The sequence below is a fragment of the Haemaphysalis longicornis genome, unplaced genomic scaffold, assembly GCF_048455015.1.
Source record: "Haemaphysalis longicornis isolate Haplotype H1 unplaced genomic scaffold, Haemaphysalis longicornis Haplotype H1 scaffold_8, whole genome shotgun sequence".
In the NCBI taxonomy this organism is placed as follows: domain Eukaryota; kingdom Metazoa; phylum Arthropoda; class Arachnida; order Ixodida; family Ixodidae; genus Haemaphysalis; species Haemaphysalis longicornis.
In genome coordinates, this window is record NW_027526445.1 from 71,801,265 (window position 1) to 71,815,567 (window position 14,303).

Here is a 14,303-nt window from a genome sequence, read left to right on the forward strand (position 1 = left end):
GCAAAAACGCCCGTGTGTACGAGATTTCGGCGCACGTTAAAGATCCCGAGGTGGTCAAAATTAATCCGGAGCCCTCCACTACGGCGCGCCTCATCGCCTGCGTTGCGTCGGCGCGTTAAACCCCACAATCAATCAACATTACTTGAGTTACCAAATTCCAATGCGTATCTTTACTTTGCGGTGACGTTTCGGTTTGCCCACGCACAGGGCACGACCAGTGACGCGAATCATTCCCCCTCGAGGGAGATACGGTTATCGCTTAGCTAAAAGCCTTTCTGCCGCTGAAGCTCCGGTTGTGCTTAGCGGGCCGTCGGGAGCATAGCGGAGCGTCGAAAACGGTCAGCTAAAACTCTCTATTATCTGAAATCTGACTGCTCACCTACATTATCAACAGCTAACGTATTTTCGTCTGCGCCATTTAACCTGTTAGTTCTTCTCGGCCTTGTTATCATGACGTTACCTTGGATGCCTTCTTTGGGTGGGCGCCCGTGCGTGACTCGTGATAATCCCGGCTGTTGCTGTCCAGGACGGGGCGCCGACGCTTATAATGATACGAACAGAGCCCGTGATATGCGTGGCATCTTTCCTGCAAGAAATGAACCCCCGAGCCACCATGATATAGGAAAGGGCGCTGCTGCTTGTGAGGCAAACATCAGCCAGCGCTACGTGCCTATTATCACGCCTTCGGTTGCAAAAATACCGACAGATCGTAGCGGCATTTTACATTTACAGAATGAAGGACGCGTGGGTTAGCAAGCCATCGTTACCCCTGCGAAAAGCAGAAATTGGATTCCTAGAGAAGACACTACGGCGATAAGAAGCAACGCTGCCCGTCAGTTCATGTCACTTATGGGTTACCAGTTCATCTAGATTCGTTTCTTGTTTCAATATTTATCTTTATTGTTTCTTTATGCGAATTTTTTCGCCTTGCACATGTGCAGAGTGATGACGCTTTTTTTGTAAAAATAGAATACTTAATCAATAAACTTCAGCGTCAGCTCTCGTCGTATGTTCCTTTCTTTCGTGTCTTGTCATTTGCGTTGTGCCACACCATGTAATCTGGAATCATCATAAATAAACAAAGTTGTTTCCAATCATCGAACGCGACATTATGTGCGTCAACCGCTGGCACTATCCTATGTTATTAAAACGGTTCATCTCTTGCGATGTCGTAGTCCGATCTTCGCCACCGTAATTTCTGATTTCTCCGTTCCATTGAGTTCATCGTTATCCTGCGTACCAGGTGCCGCTTCTCGGTAGTCGCTCTGTTATCTTGCTGGTCGAGCGAAGGTCAGTTCAGCACATTGCATTGGTTTATTGTAACCATAACAAAAATTGCGCGTACCCCGTCTGGGGGACTGGCCAAGTCAAATTGAGGTCTCGTTGAATAGGGTTAAGAATTAAAATAAGGGAAATTTGAAGTGAAAATATAATGGAAAGTGATGTTACCAGTTCGAGAAACTAACAAAAGAAAAAAAATATTGAGTACTGTTGCAACAATAGGTATTTTAACCTTCAGAAAAACTACACATTTTGTTGACGCGCTTTACGTGTTTCCTAACTTGAGCCGTGATGTCTTCCTCTTCACTTTGCTCACTCGTATAAAGTACTCGTTTCCTATCCGTAAGCGTTCTTCTTTGCATCGCTTTACTCTCACCGAAGTTTTGGTATTGTATTGTGTCCACGTATTGCGGGGATGTTGAGCTGCTAGGCAAGATCACGAGCAATGCCCATGAGATGTTGAGGAGCAGAGTAGCGCTATGATCAAGCGCCCTTTCGTTCAACGAGAACGGTGGTAGAAACACTCACTGTTTTTGAGAGGTATACGTTCAGTCACTGAAGTTGTCGACTTCGATCTTTGATGGGCTGGATGATTAAATTGTTCGACAGCACCTCCTGGGTAACCCGGACCCCACTGAATTAAGTGGTCGTACGGCGAAAATACATTAAGGATTGGTTTGCAGGGCAGGAAAACAAGATGTAGAGACCACAAAGAGACATCTGGTCACTAGTAAAACGGTACCTTTTGCTCACTGCGTGTCACGAATGGAACTCCGTTTTCTAAATTGGTGAATACCGGTTCGGTCGTGTCTGATCAGGTATTACAAAAGACGAAAGGGGCAACTGGATCTGATAAATAGCGATTATCATAGTCCCCTCAGCTTTCTCGCAATTCTCAAACTTACTAAACCAACTAGTTTAAATCGGTATAAATGGGAATCACTAAGCTCACAAGCCGAATTGTTTCGGTGTCTGCGCTTGTGTCGAGCGGTGGGGTAGCCCCGAGCTAGCACATCAGGATGGCTAGGTTGCGCTGTCTCACTCTTCGAAAGACTCTCCTGTCTGTTTTCTTTCTGCCGATGCACAGCTGGTATACAGCGACGGGGGTCGCCGCCCGGCCGTGGCCGACGCTGCTTCGTTCGGGATGCCCCCCTCCCCGAATTCCAGGTAACGGCTGGCAAAATATTTGGTTTCACTCTTTGTAGAGCCGCGTGTGTGAATTGAGGTGACATCGCATAGGCAAATGTTGTAGCTGTCGTTTACAGCTTTGCTTTGCAACCACCTTCCCATCGTGGATTAGAGTCAATTCTTTTTATAGCCATGTCAAGATGTACTAGAAAGAACGTTTTTTGCGGAAAGGTGTAGAGGCTTTCACTGACGTCAGCGCAGTTGCCATGTTGGGGCCCACAAGGACGGCGAAAGGCTGCACACTTGACTGACGCTCTTATCTCTGGGAGCGCTGAAAAGGAAGGGTTATGATAATGCCATGAGATTGATTGATTGATTGTAGGGTTTAACACGCCGACGCAACTCAGGCGATGAGGCGCGCCGTAGTGGAGGACTCCGGATTAATTTTGACCACCTGGGGATCTTTAACGTGCGCCGAAATCTCATACACACGAACGTTTTTGCTTTTCGCCTCCATCAGAAAAGCGGCCGCCGCGGCAGGGAATCGAACCCTCATAATGCCATGTGCAAGCCATGCATTAGGTCACCTCTTGAGGACATCCTCCCGAAACTCGGCACATAGGGGTCGCAGAACATTGTCCAGGCCGTCCTCCCGATATTAACCGGTAGACGCAAGGCCCCCAGTACAAGCAACTGACAGATACATGCAGCGCTCCGTAAAGCAGGAGCCCACCTGCATACCGCTCCTCCTTTTAAATGAAGAGCATTTCTTTAACTCACGATGTCACCCGGCGTTGTCGGCGTTGGCGTGCCTCGGCGTCCGCAACAGCCGTTCCAGGTGCGCCCTCTATTCCACTCCTCCTCTCCAGCATCCCGCTACCCTCCTCGCTCTCAACAACAGGTCCGCACCCCTCCCCCTACACTATATATAAAAAAATAATACTTACCGGCGCCTGGTTTTGATTCCACGACCCTGCGGGCGGAACGCGAGGTACATGGTGCTCTTCCCACTGCGCCACAAAGCCGACACAGAATGGAAGGCTACGAACGCGCCTTATATCCTTGACTCATTCAAACTACGTCAAGAAGCTGCTGATACAACGCATTCACTACCACCAACTCCCCAAACACTAAACGTTAACGCAATACACCCACCCCCTATGCGACGCATTTACTCGAGTCCTCCTTCGCGGGGAGATGGGCCCTTTTTTACTATTTTTTCCATTTATATACTACAGCTCATAGCTTTCGATTCTTTTGGTGCGCTTTATAAAAATGGCGCATTAGATCAAATAGGCACGCGCTCAACCCTCAAGGTCGACGCCCAAGCGGGAGTACATCTCGAAAAAGGTTCCAGCAGATGGCGCGCGAACAGTGCCAACGCGGAAAGATTGCGTTGCGCATACTTTTATCGCATTGATCACGGCAGGAGCAAAATGGGAGAGGAACAGCTTGGAGGTGAATGCGGAGAGAGGGAAGACAGACAACGTGGTAGGAACAGCAAAATAATCGTATTTTGACGACATTCGCGGTGAAGTCAGCGGGTTATGCGGTCAATTTTTAAAAGACGGCTCTCTTTCTTGCGCTACCTGACAGTTTTGGTCATTAGGCCTGTCTCATTTTCACTACATTTAGCCGCCGAGCCAAAGTGGAAGAGTACTTGACGCCCGGAATGTACACGGGCAGAAACGTTCCAAGCTATGCAAACATTGCTCTGGACCATACATGCAACAATATTATCCGGGAAGGAAATATGAGGAACATATGACGTCAAAGCTAGGAACATTACGGGGAGTACAGGCATTATTTTATTTAGAAATACACGTGAGGGGGGTTCTTACGTCAAGAAATAAAAACGGGTTGATGACGGCGGAGAAAGCCGAGTAAAATGTGCAAAAAAGTAGAGTGCTCCAGATCGTGCTGTTTCACTCAGAACAAGAAAAAACAACAACAAAGAATGCCAGGTAGAGATGACTTTATTAAGAAAACTCGGTCATGGAGTGGTGTGGCGTCGGGCCAAAAGTCGCCGCGACCGCCAGAGCTTGAGTTGTGACTAGCACTCAGCTGATCTCTTCAGAGCATCCCAGACCCAACTCCCAGTGGGATGGAGAATGAGAGAGAGAGAGAGAGAGAGAGAGAGAGAGAGAGAGAGAGAGAGAGAGAGAGAGAGAGAGAGAGAGAGAGGGAAAACGTTTACTGCGAGCATTTTTGGTGTTGCAGGTGTGTTTCCCTCTTCACAAGAATCCATGAGCTGCCTCAGCTTCGGCTGCTCTCTCGGTGAGAAGGAGCCGGCCCGAGACGCAGGGCCTGGGCAGCAGAGTCTCCCAATGCCCTTGAGAGTTTTGGATGCGGGAAAGGGCGACAGGCACTGTTTTTTCTGCACTCTAGGACAATATGTCGGAGGCACCTGGTTGTCGGCATTATTTGCATTCTGCTGGATATTGGGCGGAGGGTATCCAGTGTGGCCTAATTATATGCGGGAAGGTTTTAGAAGTCCGAATGCTGTTTTTTTGGACTTCGTGAGGTTTGGGTTAGTAGCGGGAGAATCCGTCGATTAAGCTTATAATGTGGCATTTCTTGGTAGGTTACAAGTAGTGGTTTCTCCACGTCCTCCGAGGCCTGGTCGGCAAGTTCTCCGGTCTTCTGGTGGGCAAATTTCTTGCGGCCTCAGAGGCATCTGCAGGTGTCCACACAATTCTTACTTTTCTACAGGGGAATTTGGTTGACAGCATGAGGTGCATTGCTGGTGCCACCCAACCCCATCTGAAGCTCCCGTTTCAGATCTGGTTGGGTTCAGACCTTGTGAGTCAATAACGATCGCCGTGGCTTTCGCCTGCGTGAGAGCCAGTGCCAATGCTGGCTCCACCGCTTCTTTGTTCGATGCGGTTATTAGAGTGGCACTGACAAGGAGTCCTGCCTTTGTGCTAACTACCACTGTCTTTGCTCTTCAAACCACGGATTGCGGCTGCATCCGTGTAGAGCGTGTCCGAGAGGGGGCGTATTTTCTGTGCAACGATTGGGCTCTAGGTTTACGCTGACCGAAGTGGTGGACCGGGTACATGTTTTTAACAGCGAAGCGTTTTAAGCAAATCGTCGTGTATGATGCCGGCAGTTAAACACACAAATGAAAAGCCAACCGATGGTGCACGCGTGCCTCGAGCGCACGTTCGTCAAGCTAAGCATACACCCTTAGGGAGATTGGCCAGCATTGACCAGAAAAAATCTGCCGTATTGTGGCAACATTTGCTCGGACGAGAAAACACGTCACAGCGTACACACCTCATTCGTGCGTCCTCGTGTCGTCGTGCGTGTGCGCTCTGTACCGTAGAGCGGCGACTTGAATGCCGAAGCTGCTGTACGTGATACTCAGGTCTACATGGGCCGGCCACGGAGAGCTCGCACGGCCGAGGAAGAGGTTGCGCTTTGAGAGGCTCGGTGTGCAAAGCATCCACTAAAAACTAAGTCGCGCTTGCGGAATGGCTTACGAAAACGTCGACCAAACGATGAGCTCCCTCTGGCCTAGCTCAAAATGCCAAGCCGCCGACGTCAACCTCGACACCGTAACAATACTAAAACTCAACTTTGTGTCCGTCAGCAACCACGTATACAACAGCTTCGTTATTCAAGTCTTGTGCTTGAGTTCAAGCTTCGCTGAATCTTTTTGGCAATAGTTGAGATATAATATTATACCGCCACCGAACAGGAAGCTCCTTGGTCGGCTTGACGTCCAGGGAGCTCCATTTGATTCGGTTTAACAGTGTTCGACCTGTTTTTGTCATTGCAAGCCGCTATCTGGCTGAAGAGATAGGTGGCCATGTATGAGCTCATCGCTCGTGTTGTTGATTGATTGATTGTAGGGTTTAACGCGCCGACGCAACGCAGGCGATGAGGCGCGCCGTAGTGGAGGGCTCCGGATTAATTTTGACCACCTGGGGATCTTTAACGTGCGCCGAAATCTCGTACACACGGGCGTTTTTGCTTTTCGCCTCCATCAGAAAAGCGGCCACCGCGGCCGGGAATCGAACCCGCGACCTCGTGCTCAGCAGCGCAACGCCTTAGCCACTGAGCCACCGCGGCGGGTTCGCTCGTGTTGTGCGGGGGAGCCTGTGTATGCGTCCCGTCCATGCGGAGGAGCCTGTCGGTTGACGCGCTCATGGGGATCCTTAGGTCTTGCTTCGTGGCTTTACGGATAAGTGTGTTGAGTTTGTTCGTATCTGTCATGGTTAGTGTCATGCAGGTCACTCCGTGTTCTCTAAAACCATGTATCCGTCTAAATTGATTTTGATGTCCTCGTCATTTTCAGCGCGATGACGCCAGACCACCAAGAGTTCTGACTTCTGAGATTAGCACTCTAGTCGCGCTCCTTTGCGTATTGCTTTACCACGTCTGCTGCTTGTTGTAGACAGTCTTGAAGTCACCCGAGTGAGTAGGCGCCACTAAATATGTCATCTGCTTAGAGCGCATAGTTAATTCGGAACACTCCCCAGCCATGCTGGTACATCGAGAAGCGCGATGTGAAATAGGAGCGGAGAGACGACCGAGCCTTGTGGTGTGCCTATACTTCTGAGGGTAATGGACATCAGGTGATATACGCAACCTTTAGTGCTGCTGGGAATGTGGTATGGGAAGTGGATTTTGTGGAAGTGCATGTCGTGTGATTTGGAGTATCTAATGACCCGTGGGGTGTAGAGAGAGTGGTGAGTTGAGCTGTCTGGTGTGTCTTAAGGAGATTCCCACCAGCTCATCCCGCGCTATCCAGGAAAAAAGCCACCACTCTTAGGAGGCTACAGACGAATGCCTATCCACATAGCACCCTCCTCCATGCTATCAGCCCACTCAACGTCCTCTCCTTTGCAATTTGTCGCACTCCGAGGACCCTGTAATTCAGCTACGGGAGTGCCAACGAACCACTAATCTGCTTCTACTCGTCCATTCCACCTTTTGTGTCACAGCAAAATTTCGAGATAAAGGTGCTGGACGGCAAATCACAGTCTCGGTATCGCGGACTAGGAATTCCCTCCACCGGGCAGGTGCCCTGCCATCAGCGCTTTGATCATGACCAAAGATTTATTCTGTTTTTCATATTAGGAACCTTTCTCGAGACCTCCCGTTTTCTTTATGATCATTACGCCTACTTCCCTCGTGAGTATAAGGTATCGCTCGGAAGGACTGGTTACAACGTTGAGTTTAATTAGCCGTTTGTGTGTTTTGCATTTTCACGTCCTGTATACGGAATAGAAAATACACCCTCAAAACTAAACAGGTAAGTGTATCAGAAACCAAGTGGCTAAAACAGGTGATCAGAAAACAAGATGTTTGCTTTGCCGCATTGCTGTTGTTATAATTGAAATCACAAATTCAAGGTATATTACCACAAGACTCACGCTTGTGACTACTTCACGCGCTACATATCCCTATGCACGTCAGGTGCTTCCAACGTAATTACCAAATGCGTAACTACTTAGCAAAATACTTTCACTCTACACATCACGATAAGGTTACTGTCTAACGCGACGATGTTAGCGCAATTGGGTGTGTCTGAACAGAGAAAAACAATATGTAGCGGCACTTTAATTTTGCTGCGCACAAGTTGTCAGAATAAAACCCAAAAAGTGCACATGCTGGGAGTAGTTACTGAAATATTAGTATTGATATGCCGTCATAAACACGGAAAGAACAATGCTGAACATATGTTACATTGGAGATTGAAGCTTTCGAAGGCCGACAGAAAACGCAGCTCAAGCTGCGGACAAAAATCAACGCTGGGACATTGTTGTCAGGGCATGTGAAGAGGAGCGCAAAATTGTTCGATGCTACCATTGCGCTATTGAAAAAATGTGCATACAAATCGACTGACGTATGTATAGGTCGTCGCTCTGGCATTTAAAAATTGATAGTAATAACTACCTGTATGACGACCCTTAAGTACTCGCATAAATTTGGTAAACCTTTACAAGCCAACTTCTAAGAAAGCAGTTGCCGGGTGCCTGCGGAGGAAAAGTTCAGGGGGTTCTATATGTCGCAGAAGCCAGGAGTGGAAGCGTTGCTAGTGGTGTCAACGCTGTTGGCGCAGTTGTAGTGCTCGCTGAACTCTCGCATGCTGTACAAGGGCAGCATACATTTCTCTCGTGGTGTCAGAGGGTCTGCCTTGCTTTCGGAGGTGCACCAGATCATGCAGGTGCGCACAAAAAACACGTGCTGCGCTTCGGGCCAGTAGGAACGAAAAAGCTTGTCCGTGTGAGCCTGCAATGAGAATTGCATAATATAGCGCAAAGAGAGGCTTCACGTAAGCAAACTACAGGCGTCAGTACGCTAAATATGTATCTTAATATTTACCAAAAATCTTTGTTCTTTTTTCATTTTTCATCTGTGGTAAGGTTCGGAGAGAAATTGTGATGTCGAGATTGAAGCTGCACAGAATAATTTCGTTAATTCGAAGTGCAAGTAAAAGTCGCATAAAGTAGTATTACTGAAATTCGAACTAACGGAAGGCAAGAATAATGATAGCACACTGCGATTGCAGAGCACAGGCTATCTCAGCAAAAAACTCCCACCTACCCTCGCGGGAACCCCTGTGTAGATGCGACGCATAGGCGGAGCGGCAAAGGGACCGCGTTTTATAGCGCGCATAACGTTGAGGGGACTGCGTAAGCCGGTCCCAGTCGATGACGACGTTGGCGTACTTGTAAAGCGGCGTGGACTCTAGGTGTTTGAGCCAAGCGTGGATGTTGCTTCGCCGGAGAACGGCACACCGGTTATATGCGGAGCGCGTCCGAAGGAGAGGAAACCGCGGAAGAGAGAGTACTGCACATGCGCCGGCCCCAGCGCGTCTGCCGCGCCTATGACGCAACACAATCCAACACAATCCACTTATCCAATCCAATCCAAATCCAATCCAAGACAATCCAATCCAATCCAAGCCAATCCAATCGAATCCAATCCAATGCCCCTCGCGAGAGAGTGTTCGCTATCGGAGAGGAGAGGGGGTGAGCGGCGGAGAGTGCAGCTGGCGCGGCGAGGAGAATGGGGGAGGGGCGGACAACGTCGCCGCCGCCGATGACGACTCCGGAGGTACAAGGCGAGTGAATCAGATGCTCTGCATCTAATAAATGTTGGGAAGGGCCGTGATTGCAGTCTGATTTTGGGACATGAAGGTGACAGCCTCTAACGAACGAATGGCGAAGGGCTCCTCATCGCCTTCTTCAAAATTGAGGAAGAGACGGGCGGCATTCGATCCAGTCGAACACCCCAGCGGAGGGCCGCACTTGTGCGTCGACCTACTTCTCATCGTCGTCACTTGGAACGACAAGTTGTGCGCTTTAGGCCTGGATAGGATGCGCTCGTCTGTCAGCGCACAGCACACCACTTCACTATAGTGACGGAACTGACGTCGCACTGAAAGAATACGTCTTCCTAAAAGCCTTTCTGAACGTCCCCTATGGGGTTTTCAGATTGTTTTCACCACATTTTATCTTCTATTTCCATTGTTTTCTCCGTTACGGAGGTACCTCAGCCTCGCACGTAGAGAGCGAGAGCGTGTCTTTGCTCGTGTGCAAGGCGTTAAGCAGCCAGCGCTGTGACCCGTAGTTCGAATTATCCGTGGCGTAGCGGGCCCAAGTTCGAATTCACGGTCATTAGTATATCGAGACTTCCAAGGAGCTTGGCACGAATACATTGTACAGTTAGAATTGTTTATAAATTGAAATGATCTAAGTTCGAATACCTGCACTTTCAAAGTATAATGTGTCATAGGCTTGGTGAAACCCAATGTGGGGAGTCTACGCAATAAAAGCATTTGCCTCCGAACTCTGCATACCCGTAATATACACGTGCGGGTGGACCAAGTGCCAGGCAACGTGGGAGGGAATGGTAACGAAAATCTAACGCATAGGGAGCAAGTCTGTAACTCCATTCCACCTAGGCTGCCCATCAGTTCGCATGGTGCCACCTCGACCCATTAAAAGTAAAGGCCGAGGCCAAGGAAGCATCCACAATATTACAGCGGAAGTTAATACCAAAAGACCCGCTCCATTGCCGGTCAGTTTTCCGTGTGGCGCCGGGGTGCTCCAGCACAAGGCAGGGGCTGGTGACGTGGTCAGCGTGTATGTGCGAGCGACGTGGCGTGCCTACGTGCCGGAGCGCAGTCAGCGTGTTGGCCAGGTCCCACCACCAGTGACAGCTGTAACGTATGTCATCTGCTCCCTAGCGGCGAAACCCACGGCACATCACAAGCTGCGGGAATACCCGGCCTTCAAACGCAATAGCTGGAGCCTATTTCACCTTGCGTCCGAGAGTCTTTGGGACCGAGCAACTCAGTGCAAGCCGCAGATGCACAACAGACACTACTTGCCCGGGGAGTTTGCGTGCTGCTAAGGCGTTCAACGCGGAATGTAAATCCCCAGCCTTTAAGGAGGAGCAAATACTTTCCCCTTGCTTCATTTCCGCCCGCAAGACAACGTGTCGTCCCTGCCGTAAGAACGCCTTATGTTATTTCGCTGGTTGCGTAACTGCGAGGTGGACCGAGGTGGTTCAACCTTGAGAGCCAAAGAAACTGAAACGTCCCCACAAAACTCCAATGCCTATCCTCGCTTTTATTTAGCGGCCCCTATCGAAATATACACATAGCTAGGGGGGCGTATTTTCAAATTGGTCGATAGTCAAGCCCCGCCCACACTGCGCACCTCGGCTCATGAAATGATAAATGTTCATAACATAGAAATCGTAGTTCCCTAAGACTTTGAAGATTTAAAACTTCCGCGTTATAATTATTGCTTTCATTTTCAGGCCTGTGTCGCAGCGCACTTTGGGCTGATTAGTCGAGCCGGGAATAAGCGCCTACACTCTGCGTCCTCTACCATTGTCCCTTGCCACTGCCATTTGAGGACGATCCTTCGCAGATTGCACCTGCAGATTTTCCTAAGGCGCCGTCGGAAGGCGCCCAGACCAAATACCGCTTGGACTAAGTTTTACTTCTTCGTGGACCTGACTATAACAGGAATTTGACTCAACAACTGGAATGTTAGAAGCAATCACCCAAAAGGGCTACTACTTCGGCTCCTCAGATCTTCGATGGAGCGCTCTTTCATGTCAACAACTGTGCTGCTAGGGACGAAACGGTTTCTGACGTGCGCATTCTATCCAGGCTGACATTTTGCAAGTTTTGCGCGACGACGCTACAGATGAACATTTATGGCCCAGCTTTTCCACTAATGCATCCAAATATATTGATTCCTGCATACCCTCAAACACCACCTTTACATTTTGTACCTGTTGCTTACATCCATGTCTGCATCACTGCCTCAGCATCTAAGGTCAGCATCGAATTATATGGACCGCAGCCTGATGCTCCAGCCAGCCAATTGGGAATGGTCACCGCGGTTCACCATTTACCCGACCTGCCGAAACTGCATCTCTCTAAACGGGTTCCGATTGAAAAGGAGCTAAATTTTTTTTACACGCAACTTCACTGCGTCCCTGGCCTACGGATGCTGGCCTTCCTTCACTCTGAACACTCATTTCTTTAGGCACCCAGTCTTTCTGCAGAAAACGGTTAAGAACAATTTGTCTCCAAAGTTCTACACTGCTGATAGTTGGGACCCCGTAACATTTAGGCAAGCCGAACGGTTCGGAAGCCTCACTTGTGTACGAAAGAGGCTGAAGTTTTTGTTTGGACACCCATCTGCAGCAGCTGTTTGTACGAAATATTCCTAAACTGCATCTAACAGACATCACCACTTATTGCTGCGTGGCACCTATTCGCACTGTTATTGACTGACTCTGACGGGTTTCCGCGTTTGTGAAAGCGTTAATGATTTTAAGACGACAGTCTTTTCTCTTCTACTGAAACTTGAAAATGTTGGTCTGTGTTTGTCTGTCTGATTCAGCCACTCAACCAAAACTAAAAAAAACACTGAACATGCGGTTTATATAGTCAAAACTATTGAAAACCACAAAATCTGGTGCAGAAGTTCATCCTTGTGGATAGGTTTTAAAAAACATTACATATTTGAAACAATTCATCAGTACATCAGCGGTACTTGAAGTGTTCATATTACGAAAACTGGATGGCGGCTGGATTTTTGCGGTACCAACGATAAAAGACTAGCTCAACACAATGTTTCAACAAAAACATTAAAAAGGGCTTACACTCGAACCTGGACGTCTTTTAAAATTGCGATAGTATGCGCTTTGGCATAAGGTCCTACAGGTACAAGTTGGCACCCGTTTCTCGGAGGAAGTCCCACAGCCATTGCCGAAGATCTGGTGTCTCCCAGTATGCAGGCCTGTGCCGCGAAGGTGTCGGAATATTGCTGTACTCAGGGAAGGGTACGTCCATAACAGGTGATTGGTGTCGGCGTATCCGGCAGGAGCCGTAGAGAAGGGGCAGTTGTTGGTAAACGGGGCATGGTATCACGGTGGCCACGCCCGGGTTACCGCAGGAGAGAGGGCCACCCCAACTCGAAGTCGTCGTAGCAGGACTTTCTTCCAGCGAGCGAGCCCACTGGGAAGGCCTGTTCCACATGGTGGGATGAGAGCACGTGTGGTACGACGCTTTATTTGGAGTAATTGTTCATGTGGGTCAGTTGTCAGCAAGGGCAGCCGCACTGGAGCCGACGTAAGGTGACAGGAACTATCCGCCGCAATATGCGCGGTGATAGCATTGCGCCGGATCCACGACAGTCGGAGAGGGCAGGGGTACGTGTCCAGTAGTTTATGAATGTCCCTTGAGATAGACGAGTTGGAGGCTACACGTCACAAATCCCGTATCACCGCCGTTAACGAGTCCGTGCAAATTTGGGCCGTAAAGCTTCCAGCGGCTTGAAGAAGTGCCGGTAGTAGCCCTTGCAGTCTGTTCCGGATGGCTGTCAGTTCCGCCAGCACAGAAGGCCAGGTGCGGAGTGTTTCATAAGCACAATTTTGGTTTGCTTCTGAATGAGAGCGGCATTCGATCGTCTTAGTCAAAACGCCGTCTTGGGCCCCAGCGTCCAGAAATACCTCCACAACCTGGGGCTGGTTCACAGTCACTCGTAATGGTTCGCCCGCGGACTGCGCGTGTGCATTTCCCGTCGACCGACTGTGGAGTCGAATGAGCGGCCCGTTGTCGGCCACTTGATGGTACAGCAAGGGCGGCCTAGCTGCAGGGTGGGCTGGTAAGGCGGGTAGAGAACGGCCCATGTAGATCGCCAACGCCGCTGCCTCCGGAACAAAATTAAGTTTGTGCTGGTGGGTGGAGCGGCGCTGATGTACAAGCTCATCCAAGGTGTTAAGATGAGATTCTGCCTGAAGAGATGGTATAGGCGTTATTTGTGGGGGCAGGTGATCGTCCGCATTGCAGCTCTATTCATTGCTTCAAGTTGGGCCCACTCCGCGTGGGTCATATGCTGGAATTGAGCCTGAAAGACTAGTGGAGGCTGAAGTATTGACCGTAGAAAGAGTCAGGCCATTTTGAAGCAGGAGACTCCAGACTTTTGTGAAATGCGTCGGATAAGGTTCAGCATTTGACCTTGTTGGCGGGCAGATCGAAGCCACAAGGCACCTGACTCTGACGATGAAATCTCCAATCCCAGCACGCGAGAAGAGGTGGCAGAGCGCACAAACTGGGCGGAGAGTTGTACCGCCATCTGGAACATCTCCAGTCAGCGACGGCCCAAGCATTGGCCACGGACGATGGCAATCACTGGCCAATGGCTGTCTTTTTGACAGCCATTGTTGAAAGGTTGTTGCAGGCTCGCGGCTTGCCGAAACGGGTCTGGGTGGACAGTCCATACCACGATGTTAGAAGTTCCCACTAAGACCCAGGATTTACAAGTCCGCGTTCACCAGAAGGTACGGAGCCAACATGCCAGGCAAGCGGTAGCATAACTACATTAAAGAGGAAGGGTGAAATCACCGAC

General features: G+C 49.5%; 1 protein-coding gene across 1 annotated transcript in view; it reads right to left on the bottom strand.

The window, feature by feature from the left end:
* Nucleotides 1–4,829: 4,829 nt before the first annotated feature.
* Nucleotides 4,830–14,303, bottom strand: part of LOC144148341 (uncharacterized) — a 29,860-nt gene continuing 20,386 nt past the window's right edge. The window contains exon 4 of the mRNA XM_077679891.1: nt 4,830–8,652. Within this exon, the coding sequence (XP_077536017.1) occupies nt 8,422–8,652 (231 nt within the window). The 3' untranslated portion in view covers nt 4,830–8,421. The remainder of the gene's footprint in view (nt 8,653–14,303) is intronic.